Source organism: Sinohyriopsis cumingii, chromosome 1 (assembly GCF_028554795.1).
Source record: "Sinohyriopsis cumingii isolate HCF-2022 chromosome 1, ASM2855479v2, whole genome shotgun sequence".
Taxonomy (NCBI): domain Eukaryota; kingdom Metazoa; phylum Mollusca; class Bivalvia; order Unionida; family Unionidae; genus Sinohyriopsis; species Sinohyriopsis cumingii.
In genome coordinates this window covers 127,279,458-127,303,202 of record NC_142961.1, presented here as the reverse complement: position 1 = coordinate 127,303,202, position 23,745 = coordinate 127,279,458, and the positions used below count along the sequence as shown (strand labels likewise).

Here is a 23,745-nt window from a genome sequence, read left to right as displayed (position 1 = left end):
GGAAAATATCCTAGCTGGGTTTTTTTGATTGTCTAACATAACATCATCGTACACGACTAGATTGTTAACGTCGCCATCAATATCATCAATACCTGGTGCATCATTGATATCTGTAATAAACTCGATGACATTTTTTTTAGCGATCGCTGATGCATTCTCGTTGAAATCTTTCAACACCTCGTAGCATTGTTGATCATCTACGCTAGGAGCAACCAAATACAACTTATCCCACTTCATCCATCTCATTATTAAATTAAGTAACAATTGCGTCTTGCCGGATCCAGATGGTCCGATGATAATCATCCGGATCGAGTTTGGTAACGCTGCAACATGCTTAACTGGTTCTCTTGTTTTAGTCGCCGAAAAATCAATTATATTCATATCTTTATACATAAATTATGGATCTATATTGTGTGAAGTGTAGAGTACGTACTGGCACAAATGATATGACAACCGCTACAACAAGAAATAACAGATCGGCGCTTACTGGTAAGTGTGCACAATGCGGTACAAAGAAATTTAGATTTATTTCTATTAAACCCGGGGATGTTTTAAAAAAAAGCGAGGAGGTGATATTGCAGCCAGGTTATCAAAACTCCCCGGAACCCCGTGGGCAAAGTATCCAGGAGAAAAGCACCTCCCAGGATATAGCTACTGTGGCCCCGGAACACGATTAGATATCAGACTCGATGATCAAAATCAACCCAAACCCGGTGAGTACCCAATAAATGCTATCGATAAGGCGTGTCATGCTCATGATGTTGCTTACAAAAGTAGCGATCTGCAACAGCGCCATATCGCGGACGTAAAATTAATTCACGCGTTAAATGCTATTCCTGATAAATCCGTCAAAGAAAAATTGGCCTCATGGTTGGTAAAATCGGCTATGAAAGGTAAATTAATGATGGGCGCTGGTAATTAATAACAATATGGAATCCATCTATTATTCTCCGAGAGGATACTGGAAGGGGAAGGCCGCAATTGGTAAGCTTGCAAGCGCTGCAAAGGTAACAAAGGCCACTGCGGCTAATTGGTTATCCAAACAGGCTATATGGCAAATTTATCTACCACCGCCTAAACAAATCAACTTCTCGCGCTTTGATGTCAGCGTACCTAATGAAGTTCATCAGGCTGATATACTATTTCTGCCGCATGACAACGGTTACAAATACGCGCTAACCGTAGTTGATGTTGCGAGTCGATACAAACAAGCGGAGCCGTTAAAAACAAAGTCAGCAACTGAAGTAGCCGCTGCGTTTGAAAGAATTTATCGAAGAGGTCCTCTGCGCTGGCCAAATCTACTACAAGTTGATCCTGGTAGTGAATTTCGCGGCGCTGTTTTATCAACGCTGAAACATCATAGCGTCGCGGTACGACGAGGTCATACTGCGCTACATCGTGATCAGGCAATTGTTGAACGATTCAATCGGACTCTTGCTGAACGGTTATTTGGATATCAATACGCGAAGGAATTCATCCAAGAAAAACGATCTCGTGAATGGGTCAAAAGGTTGCCAGGCGTAATTGCAGCGTTAAATAACGAGATTACCCGAGCAATCAACATGAAGCCCAGCGACGCGATTAAAAAAAAATATATACCCGGAAGATCAAAAATAGATAGCGTTTCCAAGCCGATTCTCGGCGATGTCACCGTGAGATATCTGTATGAAGCAGGAGAGCTTGAAGGCGGTAAAAAAAGAGCTACTGATCCTATCTGGAGTGTTACCACACATAACATATCAACGATAACCCTATCAACTGGTAGACCACCGATCTATAGACTGGATTCAACTGCTCCTCAGCGCGGATTTACACGCGAGCAACTACAAGTGATACCTGACGATACTCAATTACCCCCGCGTGGTCTTAACTAGCGCCGTTGCGTCTATTACACTCAAGACATGTCAACCTCACATTGGTTTTGACATGACCGAGACTGTTATCGATCCTGTCCACGGTAAATTGGCGAGCGTCTTTATCCGAATAACGCCAACGCATTACACAATTACAACTCGCGCAGTGATTATTCTGTTGTTGTCGTAACGCAATTATTAATTCGGCATCAATATCAAAACGCCGCTGTTTTTTTTATCCTGTTGGCGGTAACCCGAGAGTTTTCTATCAATGACGCTTGCATCGATGATGTCGTTGTCGTTGGTGACTCCGTCACTGACTCCGTCAATAACAATTCTTCGAAGCTGATTCATCCTCCGTACTCGGGACACTGCAAGATAAACTAGATTCGACCATTCGATGCGATTATCAACCATCCAAACAATTGTGTCCGTGATGGTTAGTCCCTGCGAGGAATGTATTGTTGTTGCGTATCCTAGCGTCCACGGGGATTTATCAGCACGTAGCGCGTCCTCGACGACGCTGATATCAACGAGCACGATATCATTCAGCACGAGAATTTGTTTTTTTGTCCCTGACGCCGTCGGGCCCGGGATTTCAACTTCAATGTTCTGTCGCCGTGTATCCGCGGGTCTATAACATAACGGCACTGGGCGCGTTGGAAACTTTTCCTTATGCAACGCAAACAACCTCCGCTGAAGTGTGTCTCTGACTATCTTTCTACTCGCTACAATCAAATCGTTTGGTTTCCATGTTTCCCAGAATTCATTTAACGGCGTTTCCGGAATCACCTCGCGGATTATTTCACACTGAATTCTATCCGGTTGTAATCTGATTAATTTTTTAACCTCGCGCAGTTGTTCATCAAGTGCCCGGTAATCAGTATCGGTTTCTTCATAATAGTCCACAAACCCGCTCAACCAATCATGTGGACCCTCGCCGACAAATGGTGGTGGTTGGCCATGGTCGCCACACATGATTACCGCTGTATTCGCGAGCAACAACCAATCAAGAAACATTTGTAAAACATCTAACGAAACAGTACATATCTCATCCCAGATGATAACCTCAGGAATAAATTTTTCGCCCATTCGATCAGGAGTCCACTCACTGCTGCTGTATCGAAAAAAGCTGTGATAAGTAACGGCGTCAACATTTCGTTGTTTTATCTCTCGCGCTAGTCTATGGGTCGGTGTAAGCACGATTATACTTGCCCGCGCTCGAAATAATTCAATTGCCCGAGTCGTCTTTCCTGACCCGCCACAGCCGCTTAAATAAACCGTCTTGTGTCTACAAATTGGATCAGAACACGGTGGTGCATTAGACCATTCTGACAATTTATCACCGCGTAAGTAGTCGTTCTCAACGGTGACATCTGCTGACGGGGAATAATCGCGTCGTATTTCATTTTTAATTCTCCATGTACCCCAACTCTCGTCCGGACTAGTAAACTCGGCTACGTTCCCCTCATACTTTACGTCTATATAAAATGAATCAACGGCTACTCTAACCGAGGTGTCGGGAAATCTATTTATCATCGAGAAGAAATTGATAGCGGCATAACCCAGCATAGATGCCCTCAAATGCGGGTATGCTGGGCTGTCTCCATCGCTGTAGGTAACAACTGTACCCAACCTTGTTCCATTGGACAAGAAAGCTGCTTCACAGTTCGCGTATCTATTTTTTGCCACTGCGTCCTTGATTACGAAATCATATTCTGCGTCATCTATAATCAGCCGTGAGCAATATCGTTTGTAGTCGCAGTTTTTTCCACCTTGTGTGAACTTACCAATTATTCTTCTACCGAGATCTTTTGCCTCGCGGTTTCGTTGGTTGAATATTCTCCTGGACCATTCGATGATATATTCCTCGTCGGCATCAATGTGTTTTCTGGACTCGTCAATTATGCTATCTAGACGCTCTGGTTCTGGTAACCAGACTTCAGTCTGCGCCCGGTATGATATAATCGCGTCGCTGACAATCAACGATACAAGCATGCTACAATCAATCATATACCGTAGCAGCGCTATTGGTAACCACTTCTTTTCAGCCATGTGTCTACCGATCCAAATTTAGCAACAGTGATGAAGTCCTGCCGCGAACTCAAATGATACTATGCGAGCGAATCCGGTTAAATCAAAATTAGGCAGTGGTCCATTAATAGCAACACGAGTCATTTCATGTCTGGGGTGTCCAAATCGTTTGAAATACTCAGCGGCGGATCCATACCCGAGAAAACTCGCTGGATAACAGGCAACCATATCAACCGAGATCATAGCGTCGCGGTTGTATTCAGTGTTCCATAGTCCACCGTGATAATATTCCAAACAACTGGATTGTACATCTGGTAGAAATTCCCTGCGCGTTGGTCTCCACGCATTTTTCCTTGCTGCAACATGAGCTACAACCGATGGAATCGTAAAACAATTTGTTAGCAGTTGTTCATCATGCTCCTCAAATTCTATGGCGGTTTTTTTCATCCTGTTGTGAAATGCTTCAGTGCGATATAATTCGCCGTTTGGTCTTACAAACTGATCAAAGGTATCCGCATCGTTTTCAGCGCTGCGAAGTAACCACACTGATACAGGGTCGTTTTTACACAAACAAGCAATAGCATCAAATAGTTTCCTCTCCGCGAGAAAACCATCTTGCATAAATTCCCCCGGGATATACTTTACTGTTCTATCCCGTGGAAATATTGTGATCGCGGGCGTCCATGCGTGTTCGTTATGATCAATAATTTTGATTGGGGCCCCATTTGATTTATACTTCGATTCGTATAATACTTCACCGGTTATCGTTGTAACGGTTATTGGAAATCTCAGCGATGTTTCTAATCTCGCTATGTCGCTGATGGTTGCTCCACGCTCTTTTACGGTTAGTTCCCACTGGTTGATTTTGCTACGTCGTAAATCAGTCAATTTGTTTCCTCGACATGCATTTGTAAAATGCTCTATTACTCGTTCTGCTACACAATTTATCCCCGTTGACTGTCTCATTGGTTTCAGTTTTCCGATATCAGGTTTCTTATTTAACGGGTATATTCCATAAACAACTGCTGTTTCAGGATACGCTCGGTCATAGTATGGTTTGTCAATTCCGGTTAACAACCCCGGCTTGGAGTCGCGGCTGACAGTGACTGTTTTCTTGTCGCTGAGAACTGGTTCAAATTTATCACGTATGATCCAATCACCTGATTCCACCCGGACAATGAATTTTACTCTGAAGAAATACCTTTTACCGTCAAGTTGTGATATTATCGTTGCCGCGCGGTTGTCGTTCATGGTAGCATCAACAACGCCATCAATTCGAAATGTTGACCAACTATGAGATGCACCATCACGCTTGAATTCATTGATACAATCGCGTATTTTACTCAACAGGGTTTTATCGTTTATTAACGCTTTTGGTACGTCCTTGAGGACTCTATCGAGATTAAACCTAATATTTTTCCAGGGCTTAATTGCTGCTAATCTCTCAAATTCATCCATATAATTAAAACAAGTATTTAAATAAAAGAATATAGTATAATGAATAAATGCAAATGGTTGATGATTGGGTCGACAACCCCGTGCAATAAATCATGCAGAGGTGAATTCTGCGGGTATCATTTACAAAGCGTTCGTAATGGTTCTCTTGGCCCCCTCCCGTGCTTGGTTTGTTACGTTGGTGTAAGAGGAAAATCGCAGTTGTGTATTAATTGTGGCGGAAAGCGATACAGAGAGTTAAAACGTTATTACGACAAGCGAATTAAAAACGCCGTCATTGACCCCACCGCCGACTTCGTCATCAAAACCCCCCAAGACTACGTTGAAAGATTTATAATTAAACCAAATAATAAATTAGACAAGTAGTATTATTATACAAATGGACCAAGAGTTCAGACCTCACCCTGTGCTCGTCAATTACGAGGCATCTCGCGACGGCGTTGTCAGAAACCGCAGACTGAAGAGGCCGGTTGGTACCGTAAATAATCAGGGGTATTTGATGTTTAGTGCCGGAAAGAAGAATTATTATGTTCATAGGATGGTATTTGAAGCATTTAACGGATTAATCGAGAATGGGCTTGTGATTGATCATATTAATAATAATAAGACTGATAATTCTCTTATAAACCTACAAGCTATCTCGCAAAGTCAGAATGTCAAAAAAGGCCAAACTGGTAAATACCCAAAGAAAGCAAAACCCGTAAAGTCATTTGATACAACAACGCACGAAGAAAAAATATTTCAGTCGATGAATGAAGCCAGTAGATATTTTGATATTTGTATGCCCGCAGTACGATGTGAACGCGTCTGTTCCGGAAGAAAATGAATTATTCTACGGTTAACACACCTCGGGGTTGATACACGGGGGTTCATTTTGTAAAATAATTTTTTTTTATTTAAAAACAAGATGTTCTGTAAGAATAATGAATATCGAAGACATCAATAATATATTAGCCGAGATTTCAAAATTAAAAAATCAAGGAATTGAATTATCTGATGGTCTCGACAGCGAAAAAATATTATCCGATTATGAGATTATTAACGAACAATCGAAACGGGGGCGTTTTACCCTGGCCCGCGAGTACTTTTTTATAAAACGATTACAACATACGATTAATGAAAACTTGTACCACAATGACACAAATGCATTCATTGGACTATTTACTGCCGTTGAAATAATACGAAAAAAACTTGGACGTGTTTATGAACGACGCCGGGAGATTTCTAGTAAGATCAAAAACATTAGAAGGATTATAGACGGAGCCTCCGATGGCACACTCGGCGAGAAATTGGAAATTGCGGAGCAATTGCAATAATGGTAGGCGAATCACTTACTACTCGGCTAGCCAGAGAGCGGCTAGCGGCGCTTAAAAAGTTCATACCGTTACGAGACAGAGTGAGAGAGAAACTTCAAACGCGGCAACAAATGCAAACTGATTTTGCTGTTGGAAGTGAACAGTTATTTGCCCCGGTAACTAAAGCGACCAAAGATGTTACGGCGGCAACTGTACCCGTTCTTGGTGCGCTTGAAAAGATAGCGGCAGAGACAAAACAAACAAAAAGGTCTTTAGAAACACTCCCTGCAAAAATAGCGGCTGCTACAACACGGAGGCCACCACCACTCGCTATAACCGAACCACAAGAACCTTATGTTACAATGGCCGACGAGGAAGAACTAGGTGCTACTGCGAAAGAACCAGAAGAAGAAATACCGGAAGAAATACCGGAAGAAGAAGCACCGGAAGAAAAAAAGAAAAAGGAGAATATACCCCGTAACGTATTTACAAAGTCCGCAATAGATCAAATTAGAGCCCTCGACGGCGATGAAGAATTATTTAAATTTACTGTTGCAAACCTTGATAAGAAGCCTCGAGATAAGTATGTCAATAGCGGTTACGAGGAAAGTGTAAATTCGACGGAAAAATGGACAAGAATGGTGTATTTAGCGAGTAAACATAAGAATTCGATACCACGTGGTGATCCCGATTACAAAGCATTCCTCGATAGGGTTAAAAAGGCAAAACCAAATAAAGGAAAAGGATACTCTGTTGGTAAAGAATCCTACAGCGTTACCTGTCCTGGTAGTGTTCTCAGTGATATATCACGGCTAGAGGTACTAATCGGAGGAAAACGAGCCGGAAATAACTCTCCGGAAATAATCAATGAGGCCGCTGATATTTGCAAGCGTTTATTTGCGGTCGGTATTATGGACATTAATGCATATCGAACGCTCATAGACGAGCTCGTGGATGATTAATTGGAAAACTGGTGTTTTTAATAAGGATGATCATACACTACAACCATGATAAACCAGTACTCGTCTACGTGGTAAACTCGCGATTGCCTGTTTACCGCGCGTACTATGGAGATGGTCTCGGTAGCACCATTGCGGGGTTATTTACAAGAATGGCTCCAAAAGTAGCGCCGTTAGCCAAACAATTAGGAATGAAGGCTATTGATGTTATTCGTGATAAGGGTATTAGTGCCATTGGAGATGTTGCCGGAAAGGCGCTTTCAGCCGCGCGGGACAAACTAATGTCATTGGTGAGAAAAAGAAAACAGAAACCACCGGTGATGCCATCAATGACAGTGATGCCTGCAAATGTCAGTAAAGTAATAAATAACGCCGTGGAAGAAAAATTAGAGTCGTTGGCGGCTCAGTCATCCGCCGATGCGTCAACCAACGCGCTCATGAACGCAATAGCGGGGGAGTGGTCTTAAACAGAATTCAAAGAATTTACGACGAAAAAATCGCAATTGAAAACATCAACATGATAAATAATAAAATGTTTGCGCGTACCGCTGATCCCGCGTTTGATATGGACGCCCCAGTGCGCAGGGATGATTCTGTCCGTGATTATCAATATTATTCTTATTATGCAGCACAACCCGAACAACGATCGCGAATTGAACTTCAAGTCCAAGATACCAGTAAATATTTTCTGCCGTGTGAAGCGTTTATCGAAATCGAGGGAGAACTCGTGACAAATGCTGCCGATAATGCACCATACGCAGATGACAATCGTGTTCGAGTTGGCTTTGTCAACAACGGTATCATGGCGTTATTTGAGAGCGCCAGATATCTTATTGACGGGCGAGAAATTGAATCAATAGAACGCGAGGTTGATGTTGCAACAACGATAATTGGGTTAGCGAGATACTCGGATGATTATACAAGATCGGCGGGCCCATCTATGATGTTTCCAAAGGACTCCACCGATAACGCTGATCATCTTCAGTACGTCAACGTGCTGGCGGAAAGAGATACCGCATTTGCTAATCAAGCTGAAGCAGCCAATCCAGACCGCAGGGCAAGACCGGGCGCTGAGTTCAATATTATGAAAAGTCTTAACGATAATTACAATACGGGATTCGCAGCACGAGTAACAATGTTGCAAAGACCACGCCGAAAGTTTTCATGCGCGATTCCACTCCATCACATATTTGGATTCTGCAGAAATGTCAGGAAGGTTATCTATGGGGCTAAGCATACAATCGCGCTAACGCGAAGGGGCGATGATAACAATGCAATATGGCGTGCTGCTGGCGTCGCTGCCGGTAAAGTCATTTTAACTAAAATGGCATTGTGGATGCCGGTGCTGACTCCATCAGTTACCACGGAAGCACGATTGTTAGCATTTATGGAACGGGGGGGGGGGGAAATCGTTGTTGAGTTGGCTAGCGGTAACAACTGATGCTAAAGAGGATAACGTCGTCGATACGTTTACATGGCACCTGGCATCAAAACAGGGTGTTTCAGCCCCGCGTCATATATTCATAGCGCTACAGAATAGGGAACGATTGGGCAGTCAAGAACACAGCCATATGATATTTGATCAATTAGGAGTCAGGGATGTTTCGCTGAGAATAAACGGACAACAGGAACCATCCGAGGATATACAGCTTAATTACGGCGACAACCATATCGCACGTGTGTATCATCGATTGCTGTCATATATGGGTCGTGATCAAAACGTCGACACTGGTTTGCAAATATCACAATTTGATTTTAAAAACCTGTATCCGATTTATTATTTTTCGTTGGAACATCTTGATTTAACGAGACAATCCGTCGTTGATATACACTTCCGAGCTCGTATAGCCCCGGGTGGTGCCAATTATAGAGCGGTTGCTGTCATTCTCAGCGATAAATCAATGCTGCTAGAAGGCGTTGGTGGACGAATGAGAATCGTTGATGCGCCAGTGGAAAACATGTAATTGAAAGCACAAACGCGTTTACAATAAAATGTCGTATAGTGTCGCCAGTGTAGAGTTGACTGATGGTCAAGTCAAGAAATTACGATCAAAGTCGGCTAAACAATGCGGGGCCACAATAACGCTGAAGCCGTCACAGATGGCGGGTGGTAATCATAAGATATCGTTGACGGCGCGTCAAATAAAACATTTCAATAATGCGATGAAGAATAAAAAGGGTGTTCAAATAGATTTTTCAGCCGCAGCGATTAAAAACATGGAAAAGACCGGTGGGATATTTCCGCTGTTAGCTGCGATTCCGGCATTAATTGCCGCGGCCGCACCAGCAGTGGCTAAGGCGGCGGCGTTGGGGGCCGTTGGTACCGCGGCGGGAATGGCATTGAAGAAGGCAACCGGGAAAGGCTACAAAAAAAAAAACGACCCGTAGCCGGAAAGGGTCTAAGACTACCGGGAACCCCGTATTCATGGTACTCGGGAAAGGGTCTTAGACTACCGGGAACCGTTTATTAACGCAGGAGTCAATGACTCCCATGTCTAATTTTGATTTAATAGACGCCGCAAACGCGCTAGCGATAAAAAACTTCAGGGGTGTTTTTATGAGGGATCAATTACCGGCGGCACCAAGGAATATTGAAACCGGCATAATTAACCTCGATGGGTCCTCCGGAGCGGGAACTCATTGGGTTGCGTACGCGATTGATCCGCGCGCGATCGTCTATTTTGATTCATACGGGTTAGCCCCGCCGAACGAATTCACGCGGTATGTCCGGCGTGTTCAGCCCGGGCGTGTTCAGCCCGGGTTTTTTATTCCACTCTGCCAACACAGCGATTAAGCGACCCACCGATATGTGGCCGTGAGGTATTGAACGTACTTGCGGCGATTTCATCATCGCGAAAACCACCTCATGTGGTTGTAAACGAATACACTAGTGGGGTCGTAGAAGCTCAACGGATTTTAGAGAATAACATTTACAATAATAATGATTGATATCTGGGGACGACCGGTTTCGGCGCTGAAAGAATCCACGGAAACGGCCGCCGCCGACATAAAAAAACTAATCGAGGATGAAATCGCTGATACGTTGAATCTAACAAGTGTTGACCCAGGTGAAATAGTTGTATTTCAAGACCGCCAGGGTAAATTGAAATCCAGTAATGTGTCGCTGGATGACGTTTTAATACGACAGCGTAATGCCGCCGAGGACACTATCGCGTTGTATACCGGCGACGGACGACTCAAACCGGGTGAACATCTATCGACGATAACATTAGTCAAAGACGGTTTTATAAGGTTAGATAGATCAGTGACCGAACGTGACGCTTGGGTGAATAAATCTGCCACCGAGGTGATAAAATCTGTCACCGATATACAACTCACTACCGCTAGTTTTTTTGGGACCCCGACGGTGACCGAACCGAATCTTGCAACAATAAAAAATACTATTTTGGAGTTTACGACGCTGTCGGGCCAATTTTACACGTTACGAAAAAATGTTAACAGGATCGATGACAACTTTGATAAATTCTTTGGCAAAAAAAATACCAAGCTGGATGAGATTACAACAACTATAAATGATATCACTGCGTATGGACAGGAAATAAAAACGATCAAAACTGATGTTGCAACGAACAAAAGGAGTGTAGACGCGCATGAACGGGAATAGAAATAATCGGCGCTAATGTTGCAACGATCATAAATAATGTAGACGGGCATGGACGGGAAATAGAAACAATCAAAACTAATGTTGCAACTATCATAAATAATGTAGACGCGCATACACAGGAAATATTAATAATCAAAGATAATGTTAAAATGAACAGTAAGGGTGTAGACGCGTATTGGCGGGAAATAGGAACAATCAAAAATGATATTGAAGCGAACAAAGGGAATATAGACGCGCATGAACAGGAAATATTAATAATCAAAGATAATGTTAAAATGAACAGCAAGGGTGTAGACGCGTATTGGCGGGAAATAGGAACAATCAAAACTGATATTGAAGCGAACAAAAAAAATGTAGACGCGTATTGGCGGGGAATAGGAATAATCAAAACTGATGTTGCAGCGAACAAAAAAGGCATAGACGTGCATCCATATGAAATAGGAACAATCAAACTTGATGTTGCAGCGAACAAAAAAAGTATGACCGAGAATACAGGGGAAATAGAAACAATCAAAACTGATGTTGCAGCGAACAAGAATAATATAAACGCGAATTTGCGAAGAATAGAAACAATCAAAACTGATGTTGAAGCGATTAAAGACGGACTACCGAGAGTAGCAGAGCAATTCGAAAAAATAAAAACCCCTCATGAGAACATCATCAACATGGTATACACAATTCGGCATGGATCATTCGATTGGACTCCTACACAGAATACAGTAAATATTACCGCAACTGTTAAGGGCATTTATCGATTGACACTGGTTTCAATCATGCAGTTTAATATATTATCGTCGAGTTCATCCGGGTTTAACAATACAATATCAACAATTATAGACAGGAACGCAACTGAACAGTTTACAATTTATGCCGTTGATGGAAATCTAGCCGGGGCAAACATTACATGGTATGTGGAATTTGCAGTGGATCTAAGTAATTAAAAACACTAGCTCTTTTAAAATAAAAATGACCACCAGGGTAATTGAATCAGAGGTATCACCAACGTCACATCAATATCGATTCGATACCGCAAAAGAGTTCTCCGCGAACTTGAAAACGCTTTCCGAACAATACCGTGTAAAAATAAAAAAATACCGCCGAAAAATAACCGCCATCGACGCGGTCGTGTACTCGGTGTCAGGTATAGTAGCCGGTACCGGTGTTATTTTATCCACGGTGACCACGATAGCCCCGATCGCTGTTCCAATCGCTATCTCCGCAATGACAACAGTTGCTGGAGTCGCCAACGCAATCACTAGGAAGATATCATCGTGTTTTCAGAAAAAACTCAACGAGTATACAGTAAAACATCAAATAGTATCCGACGCGTACTCGAAATTATCCGGGTTGATCTCGTTGTCGATTGATAATTTGTTCGTATCCGATGTTGAATTCTCCACGATGGTCCAGTTGTACAGCTCCGCGATGTCAAAAATCGAGGATTTTCAACTGGAAGCCGGAACCACTTCAATGGGCTCTGGTTATTAATATTAAACACTAAAAACAACGAATAATAATAATGTCGCTGAACCCCGAAGGGTTTCAGTTGCTTCAACGGATCGCGGAGAACACCACTCCGGTACAAACAAATATGATATCGATAACGTCAACGAAACCCGAATTCAGTGTGAACTTCCCATCGCCGGTTCCAGTGAAGGAAATAGCGCTGGCAAAATTGCGAATATATCACAGTTGGCCTAATATTCGAGCGGATGCATTTAACGGACAACAACCTAATAACTCGCTGGTTTTTGCACGGACAAATAAACCCGATGGGACCCCAGACTGGGAGGAGGTTACAATACCAACTGGGTCATACCAAATAGAGCAAATCAATAAAGAATTTCAACGCAGGATAAAATCGATCACAGGAAAAGAATCAAAAATCGCTATTACGGTTCATGAACCGACGTTATCGTCGACGATTGAAATAAGCACACCGGGGTATATGGTTGATATTTATAACAGTTCAATAAGAACCATACTAGGATGGCCTAAGAATCCACCTCATAAAATCCCCGCGGACAAGCAATCGTATCATGAGATTAATCCCGATTATCGAATTGATTGGTCTATTATAAAAGGCGCGTTATTACCCAGCAAGTTTATATTTCGAGACAGGAATACCATGCAATGGGAGTTTCCGTATAAGAAAACTCCTAAATTGTTCGCGTCGACCACAGTTGGTTTAAATGATATCACTGATGCGTTTGCCGAGATTAATCGTTATTACCAATCACAACTAGAACAGCTACGGGAAACAAAAGCACAAAAACACGTTGAGGTGTTAAATCAACTTATATCAGACATGGAATATATCAATGAACGAATCGTCGGGACAATATCCGATAACAGCGATGATAATAAACAACGATTCCTAACCGAGTATAATATCGCAGAAGCCTATTTACCCGATTTCAGGTTTCCAGGATACAACGCGCCAGAACTAAGAAAGTCTCTTAATGATTTTCTCAGTCCATCAACTTATATCATCAAACACGATAAGGGAGATGATGGTAGGCATATTGCCCCGTACAACGTAAATATCGCATCGGTGATAGCAATCAATCTAGTGTGCGATGTTATCGAAGGGAGTTACCAGGGAGATACCAAGCAATCAAATCAAACTCAACAGGGGTATATCCTTTATTCATTTTCACCAACAGCCCCTCCGGGATTTTTAATCGTTGAGAGTCCAATTAATCCGGTCTATATGCGATGCCATGATCGGTTTTTAACGAGAATTAATTTTAGACTTACCGATCAGTCAAATAACCTAATTGATCTACAAGAGGAGGAGTTAGTGATCACTATGTTTGTAAGATCATAAAGACCCTCATTGTAAATAACTCCTTAGCAGCAGAGGGGGCGATGACATCGACGCGGTCGTCGATGTGTTTACCGGACGCTGACGACGCTGGGGATCGGCGCGCAGAAGGTATTAATTAAACCAAATGACGATTGGACGATCCCCCGACGACGACGTCGTTTTTTTTTTTAGCAGGCGCTGACGACACTAGATCGTTGAGTTGCAGAAAGTATTAATTAAGCCAAATGACGATTGGACAAAATGTCGGATTCGCCCCCTCTGCTGCTTAATTTGCTGGTAAAGTGGTTTACGCAAGCCTGGATTTATAACAGTATATTACTTCTCTTGTCAGTGACATTGATGTCTCATGTGATGCAAATGATTTGTATGGTTCTATGATTTTATTATTAAAGTTCACTCTCATCTAAGGCTAATTTAATATATTAAAATATATAGTTAACTTTGCTTTTCGAAGGCTAAATAATATTGATAAAAAATTGTACAGTCTTTCGCTGCGGGAGTGGGTGTGTCTGTGCTCGTGTGTGTGTTTGTGTGATCCCATTTATAATTAACGAAGCTAATATTTAAATACAACCACAAAATATACAAACTTGTTTAAGTAGTAGAGACAGCTGCTAATAGTTCAAGAAGAAGGACAAGGGAGTATATGTATCGCTGTCATCAGTATTATATTATAATCAAGGCTATATGTTTTTTTTATGACAGATAGCATGGTTAATCACAATGACAAATATAGCTGAAAAAGCAAAGTGGAATATGACAAGTAATCATTGTCATTCTTACTTTTTAAATAACTTTCTGTGTATATGGTTGATATTTAAAACCATTACTAAAATGAACATGAAATGTGTTAAAGATTTTTATGCCACTAATGTTTCCTGTAAGTGTCACATTTTCTTTTTAAGGAAAATGAACGCTACTGGACAGAGGACAACAAAATGTTAGAGATAGGATCCTTCAGAATCACTCTTGAAAGTAAATCCTGTGATGACATTTGTACAAATTATACTATGCTACTGCAATACCAAGAAGAGGTCAGTAAACTGAAGACACATTTTATTAGCATCACCACATTCGTGATGTTCAAATTACAACGTCTTGACCAGAACAATTTAAAATATGGCAATACAATAAAAATAAATATCAAATTCATCTAACTCGAACGTTTTTTTCTTTACATCCTCCATGTGTGCTATCAAAGTTAACACATCTCTGCTACATACTAATGGAACAATATACGCTTTAGTAATTGTATCATAATAGCGAGCTATAAAAGGAGCAGAATATAGAAAGCAAATTGTCATTACTTTGTATGACTCCATACAACTGGTTTTCAATTTGTCTAGAATTTCGGGATCATTTTAAAACAATTCTAAGAGTGTGTCTTTAATATATATATATATATATATATATATATATATATATATATATATATATATATATATATATATATATATATATATATATATATATATATATATATATATATATACATATACATATATATATATTAATTCCTTATTCTTCTTAATAATGTGTGTACTTTAAATATGTATTGGCATTTTAGCAGCGTCGGAGGGTCCGTTTAAGCAGAGCTGCCTACTGGGAAGATGGAAAGCCTGTCCCCATGTCACCGACCGCAATGTTGAAGCAGATTGATCTTATAGAGAAATGGCAGCAAGAATCAGGCAGCAAACCTATTATTGTTCACTGCATGTAATATTACTATTACGTCTTATATAAGTTTTATACTGGCAGTAATAACCCAGCCAGTGTTTGCTGCATACAAACTCATGCAGCAAAACTCATATCTCTTAACCGCTTTCATTCTTATTTTTCTCATTTCTGGACTAATTCACAAAGAGGTACATAGCAATTTGTTATATACAACCGACCATACATTATCGTGTATTAATATGTTCCTTTTATGTTTTGTTATTTATTCCGACGACATTGAACACTGACAAATTTATAACAACACAATTATGAATATTGTAGGATTAAGATCTTTATTTGATAGATTATTTGATAATGCAGGTATAAACTGAAACAGCACCTTATATTAAAGATATATTTGAAATATTATCTTTGCGTTAATATCCTTTGTAGGTAGATCGTGTGATAATATAGGTGTACGCGGAAGACCAGATATATCTTAACAAGGTCAATAACTACCACTTACCTGCATATTTTAACACAGGTAGAAAATTATATTAAATAGTATTGAACAATGTAAGCGATTATGTATTTCCTAATTAAATCTAGATGTTGCAGATCACCGAAAACAACTATTCTGTTTACAAACCAACCCCGGAAGAATAATAATGTATGTAGAAGTGGTTTGTATGCGATTTATTTTCGGCCAAATGGTTCTCACATTCCTTAAACATCAAATTGATCCTTTTACGTTACAAATGAAATATATACAATGCACTATGATTTGAACCAGGAACGGCGCTGAAAAAAGTGGCTTGTTCTGTGTGATTGCCGCCTTGTTAGAACGGACCAAAATCGAGCAGGATGTTGCTGTGGAACAAATAATTAAACAGATGAGAAGTCGAAGACCTCAGATCATTCCAAATGTGGTAAGATGCGTTATCTTTATTAGCTTTTGAACAATCATTTTATTTTTAAATTACTAATCAGTGAGCTAGTAAACATTCTTTAGGATATATAAATGCAAACTAAAGTTGTTGATCCCTTATAGCTCGAGAAATATGAATTATCTTGCAATTATTACAATAATTTAGTCAAGGAAATGTATTTTCACCAGACTTTAGGAATCGAGATGTTAATGATCTTGTAAGATAGTAAGATCTGTTAAGACAATTATAATTTAAGGATTACCTGAAAAAGCACAAATGAATATGCCTTCTCGCTCACTTAAAACAAGGTCAAGATTATAAATTCCCTAATCTGTTGGAGTGTTGAACACAATTACAAAACCTATCCTGGAACAAATTGAATGTGATTGTTATCTAGTAGTAAGTGTATTGCACTGTAATAGCGGTAATAAGGATGTCGTGTACGATAATAAGTACGTTGACAATGATAGCCTCAAGACATTCATATTCATATTTATGATCGCGATAATTCAGTTGAATAATACGTACAACTGCACACATTTTGTAGCTTTAAGAAGCTGAATCCAATATTTGTGTTTGAATAACCAACTTAAACTACAATTACTGGGGTTTTCTATCTTCTAGACAAACAACGATATCAGTCCCAGCCAATGAAAAAAATTATAAATTGCGTAAACAGTCCAAATTTGGAAGAAGCTGAAATATCTAGAATGAATTAAAAATAATAAATCGAGCTGGTTAAAGAACAGTTTTTTTTTTTCAAAATACATGCAGTGGTGATGAAGATCAAATTTTGGTCTCTACCATAACCATCGTAAATTTCTACATAATATAAAAGTAACTGCTTAATACACCGAATGGCATTTGAAGTCTTTTAAGTGGCTACAAATATGGCATACACTTCATGGTTGGTCATATTGTTCATATTAGTTATGTTTATTGTATTATTCATCTATTCCAGGATCAGTTCAAGTTCTGTTACGACGCTATGTTGGCCTATCTGAATCAGTTTGACACCTATTCCAATTTCACAGGACTGTGAATAAGACTTATGCACGTGTCAATATAAATAGAACACGCCTCATATTAATAACCTCTATTCCCTAGCTTAGAACGTGGTTATTAAAATCCACACAAGTAGTTATATAATGTATACATTCAGTTGAAAATGTATTTAAGTTCTAGTTAACTTTGTTTATTGACTGTTACCATTATTGCAGTTAATTATAGTGACTGACATTAGAGTCTATAATTGACAAAAGAATATAAACATTGTAGGATTTATGTAAAAGCAAAATTACGTTTACATCCATCTACATACAAATACCAAAATGGCAAGACTTAATTAGCAGATTAGTTCGCGTGACTTGCGAATTCGTGTCTGTTTTAGATCTTGTCTAGTCAGTGGTACATTTAAAATCAAGAATTCCAGTCTTTCCAAGTTCAGTTGTGGAAATGACATGAAATCGTCTATTTTTGTGCTTTCTAGTAAACCCGTTTACTCACTAAATCATAAGTGTAATAGTTGTCAATATATAATCATGTATAGTCGTTTAGCTTTTATCATATGTATTATGCTTGTATTGTTAGCTATGGTGAATCCTGAGAAAAAGTTATATAGCATTAGAGTTTCTAGCTGTGGCTAATTCTGTTTTATAATCTCGAGCTTTCGGTAATATCCAGTATATTAGATTTAACAAATGTGCAAACTTGCATGCAGTCATATACCTGCTGTGTCCTGTATTTAATTGAAAAGATACATCTAATTTTGTTATAACTTGTATTACTGACCTGTATACAGGATGTTAGAGGTCATGTGATTAATGCATTATTGCGACAGTGATATTCTGTTAGTTATGTTTATCGCAAAGACGCTAAATATCAGCCGAAATTATTGCAAATCCTCACCTTGATTCGAGAATCAGCTATTTGTTACCAAAATCGCTCCTTAAAAAAATAATAGCATTATCAGTATATTAATGAACAGTGATAAAGCAACATTGTGTATTGAATTTAATTATATGATACTTTGCATGTCATCATTGCTATAGGAAATGCTGTACAATGTCCACTTGAGATTTGTGATATGTCATTAGATGTGATTTCATAAGACTGTTAAGAGTGGGGCTAAATCAAGCCAATGGAATGCACTTTTCCCGATGCGTTTATAGGATTCAAGTTGCAGATATTTTCTGGACGTTTGTCGTTTATTACGATTTCCTTATCATTTTAGTGAAATGACTCTCAATTATAATACATTTTAAATGAGTAAACGTAGAGCGAATAAAATACAGTATAGTTAGTTCTAAACATGTAAGCCAGATGGATGCTTTTGTTTCTGTAACATTTACGTCTGAAAAATGTTCAGATCAATTCTGTACATGTAAATGTTGATGTATAAGTGTCATTAGGGTGTAAAAGAAATCCGTAATTGAACAATGATGCACATCTCAATAAATTAAATAATGCTCTTATTTGCAAACTTTTACACTATATTCTACTTTCTTTAGTGATGTGGCGTGTATATTATACGGGCAATTGTTTAATATCTCTGTTCTAGTATTTGCTCTCGTATAGTTTATTTTCATGACAAAAGCATATATAAATAATTATATCTAATTTCACAAGGATTTCAGTACTTCAGAAAAACAGTTTCGTTTATATAATATGAGTATTGTGTTTACTCTTTAACGTTTTGTGTGCACGATTTAGTTTCCTTTTAAAATTGTTGTATTCAAAAGACATTATTTGTATGAGCCAGAGATGATAGGCATGCTCGTTGATTTAAGAACTATTACTCATTTGTTTATGAAATTAGTGTACTGTAATTATCTTATATAAGGTTCTAATAAATCTATTGCAATTTTTAATTCCAACGTTATTCTTCTTTACAAAATAAAAACACTATAAATATAATACATGTGTGTGTGTGTGTGTGTGTGTGTGTGTGTGTGTGTGTGTGTGTTCCTTTATGAGTGAAAGACCTTTTTAATATATATGTTCTAGTATTTGATCTCGGATAACTCATTATCCTGACAAAAGTATCTGCAAATAATTATGTCACATCTCATTTCACGACGATTTCAATACTTCAGAACAACAATATTGCGTTCATTAAGTCGGATTAGTGTGTTTACTCTATTGACGTTTTGTGTGCATGATTTAGTTTCCTTTCCAAACTGTTGTATTCAAAAGACATTATTTGTATGTATCAGAAATGATAGGCATGCTCGTTGATTTATGTACCATTACTCAATTGTTTATGAAATTACTGTACTGTAATTATCTTATATAAATACTGAATAAATCCATTGCATTTTTTTAATTCCAGCGTTATTTTTCTTTAGAAAATAAAAACACAATATATATATATATATATATATATATATATATATATATATATATATATATATATATATATATATATATATATATATATATATATGCGTGTGTGTGTGTGTGTGTGATGAAAAGATTTCTTCTATGCAAGCACGTCCACATGTATGTCGCTCAACCAGGACAGTATGAGTTCAAGAACATTAGTAGTCCGATATAAATGTCTTCAATTTTTTTTTTATCTTATTAGGAATAACTAACTTTATACCCCCTGTCATATTCCCGTGCTACAAATAAATGACCGTGATTAATAAACATGAATCCGAGATCTCGCTTTTTCTCAAAGTTTATCATCTGTAAACAGTCGCATACGCAACCAAAGAACATTGTGTTGAAGTAAATTTGATCGTGCGTGGAGCAAGAAAGGCTTTCTCGAAATTTACTGCATGCAAATTGCTTGTTCTTGGTTCAGCCTACAGTTATACTTTTTTTGTGCAAATATATCAAATGTTTGTATTCTCACTAGCCAAATCTCGATCTCGGTCGCGATAATTGTTTTATCGTCAATGGTAACAGAATGTTGCTTTCTAACTGCATTATGAATGCGTGCGCCACATCTTGATTTTGAGAAGAAAACAAAACGCGTTCCCCTTAATATAAGTGTGACGAAATTCGATTAGCATTGCATCCAGCTACCCTACTCAGTCTGTTAGTTGTATTGATCATATAATATCTCCGGTCGGTGTACCTACTATAATTCCAGGAACACCAGGTGAACTTCTTATTGCCACAAATCGTTTTAACGCGTAGGTAGTGTTGAAAATCCATCATAGCCATCGCCAGGTATGATTGCAAAACAGGCATAATATTTCCATACGCATTGCGGCCGGGTGCAACACGTGCACAAACTTACAAGAAATTTTTTTTCTTTACTGGTACGACTGCCACGCAATAATATTAAACATTATCCTGGGGAGTAATTTTTCTCCGGCATCTGTTTGCACATTACACAAAGAATACTCCCCTGCTTGGTCTCGCTACGGATCGTTCTCGTTTTTGTCCAATGACTGTTACGCTGAAACGTGCGTTGTTCTATAAGTTTGGGTTTTCCTTTTGCCGAAGGATGTATCGTTGGGTTGATGCAATTTATGAAAATGTTCTCCCCGAAGGATTTTAGTCGGTTAATATTAATTCATCGTTGTAGAGTTAAATTAACAAGTTCTTTTCACAAACACACACCTGGGAATTCGCAATAGTTTGTTTGTCTGCGAAATTGGTGTCAACACCACATACAGTATATTTCGCCTTGCGCTATAACACAACACAAGAGGGAGTGTCTCAAAGGTCATACATTCCTGTAACGTATAGTACTTCGAACATAAATCGAAGGGCTCATTCGTTTACGCTTTCCTAACAGAAAATGGCGATGTTTACATTTTTTAGGCGACGTACTTGCCGACTTATCCTAATATTTTCTGTGCATACACATGGACTAATGAAAAATATATAAACATAATAATAGTAATAATGCTTGTAACTCAAGTGGGAACGTAATTGTGTTTATTATATCATACGGAACATGGATGCAAAATCTGCATACAATCTACAATTATATGTAATGATATAAAGGTGGAAATTATGAAAAGTAATAAACTGAAACCCTTCATGTAAGTTAAAACCTCCATTTTCTTTGAACATTTCCTGGTTTACAATTTTAGACTTTTTCCCAGCTGTCTTGTTCCACTGCTACAACCTCCTTAGTTGTTGAACAAACCGCCATCACGTGATACTCGCCAGTCAACCCGTTTATGCTATGATGGACCCTCATTAATTGCTTTAAACGACCACTCCTTGGCTCTCCACACTACATTGTGTTCTAGACTAAACGAACTGGGAATACATTCAACATTACTTAAATGTAAACAGAAGTAAAAAATGAAACGGTGTTTCAAAGATGGCCATCGTAGAACAGGACGAAGAATCTCAATTATCTCCCGTACACCCTTTACGGCTCAAACATTTAAAAATAGACCCTTACTTTAGATAACATAATTCAAATATCCCTATTAAATCGTCAACCTTTGTGTCAATTATCGAAAATATACCTTTGCGTATTGCACTATTCAATGCTTAATCAGTAGGACAACCGGAAACATGGGAAAGAAGTCAAGCACTTTACCAAGTGTGCAGATCGAACATCCGCCGCTTACTCCATCACGTCGTTCTCTCGCCACTCTTGCGGAGTTGGAATTACTGTCATCACAAATAACTTATGATCAAACGACTTAACCACACCACAACTTTCAATTTCCATTACACATCGTTTGAACTAGTCCAAACCATACTAACACTGGAACAAAGGTGGCTGCATTTGTTCAGCCTTTACCGCACTCCTCGAAGTAGAATAAACAAGCTGACTCTCTTTTTGAAACAGTTTCCGAATCTGCTGAAGTATGGACATTCGATAGGTGGCAACCTGATTATTCTTGGAGATTTCAACTTTCACTTTGACTGTCCTGGAAACCCACACACATACAAACTCCTTGATTCAATTAAATTATTCAACCTCACACAGTCATTTAACCAGCCCACCCATAAACATGATTATGTATTAGACTAGATTCTTTATAAACATTATGACAATATTATACGTTCCTCCCTGTGATCCCGCGAACTTGCATCATATCACCACTGCATTATATGCCATCTTGACGTATCAGTTCCTACCCTCCACCTTTAATTGCTACTGAGAGAAACCTCTGTATGATAAAAAGAACCAAACTAATGCATGACATCCAAGTAAACCTAACAACTTGCATAGCTCCTACAGCAGAACAATCCGATAACTGCCTGCGTTCATTGCTCAACAAGTGTGCCCCAGTCACCAAGTGCAGAGTATCAATTCAAAGGTGTTCTCCATGGTATAGTAATGTTGGGGACCAGCTTCGCACAGCTAAAACATACCACCGTAAAGCTGAGAGGCTTTGGCTTTCAACCAGACTCACTATTCATAAGCAAATAAGAAGCCGCTAAGAAAAATGTTATAATCCATGCAACGAAATCAGCCCACTATAATAATAAGATCATGTAAAGTTCTAGCTGAAAAGAGCTGTTTGAGATTACTAAGAAGCTAATGTCATGGAAGAAATGTGCATCAAATGCAACTACTTTTTCTCTAGTCGACCTTCCACACCTGTTTGCAGATTTCTTCCCTGACAAAGTAGTAAACGATTAGAGATAAGCTTGACAACACAATTGCAATTGACTCGTCGTCAGCATATAGTTGAACAGAATTTTAGCCGCAATTATTAATAACATTTTAACCTGTCTCTATCGATTTAGTAAGTACACTCGTAATGAAGAGTACACAAAAGTCATATTAATCTGATCCAATTTCAGCATCACTGCCGCATGAGTGCTTCGATCAAGTATTGCCTTCATTAACTGATGTTATTAAGACTAAAGCTGCTCTTCTAAAAGTAGTTAATGACATTCTCTTTGCTTTGGATAGCGGAAAGATTACAGTCCCCACCCTCCTTCATTTGTCTGCAGCATTTGACAAAGTAGACCATTTGAAACGAAAACGAAGTCGTATGGACAACGCTCTTTTGCATACCAGGACCCAGCAACATGGAACAAATTGCCCACTGAAGTTAGTCACAAAGACAGTGATCAGAATCAAGAGTGCTCTTACAACTCATTTATATCGACTGCAAGAAGAAACTTAAAAACCTAATAATGTTCACTAACTTATGTTTTATGGTTTTTAATTT

General features: G+C 39.0%; 1 protein-coding gene across 7 annotated transcripts in view; it reads left to right on the top strand.

Moving 5' to 3' along the window:
* The window catches only part of LOC149807837 (receptor-type tyrosine-protein phosphatase alpha-like), a 156,587-nt gene extending 136,626 nt beyond the window's left edge, over positions 1-19,961 (top strand). For all 7 annotated transcript variants that reach the window (XM_089971307.1, XM_089971323.1, XM_089971326.1 and 4 more), the window contains 4 exons: positions 14,957-15,085; positions 15,619-15,767; positions 16,501-16,636; positions 17,598-19,961. In XM_089971307.1, the coding sequence (XP_089827433.1) occupies positions 14,957-15,085; positions 15,619-15,767; positions 16,501-16,636; positions 17,598-17,678 (495 nt within the window). In that variant the 3' untranslated portion in view covers positions 17,679-19,961. The remainder of the gene's footprint in view (positions 1-14,956; positions 15,086-15,618; positions 15,768-16,500; positions 16,637-17,597) is intronic.
* The last annotated feature ends 3,784 nt before the right edge of the window (positions 19,962-23,745 follow it).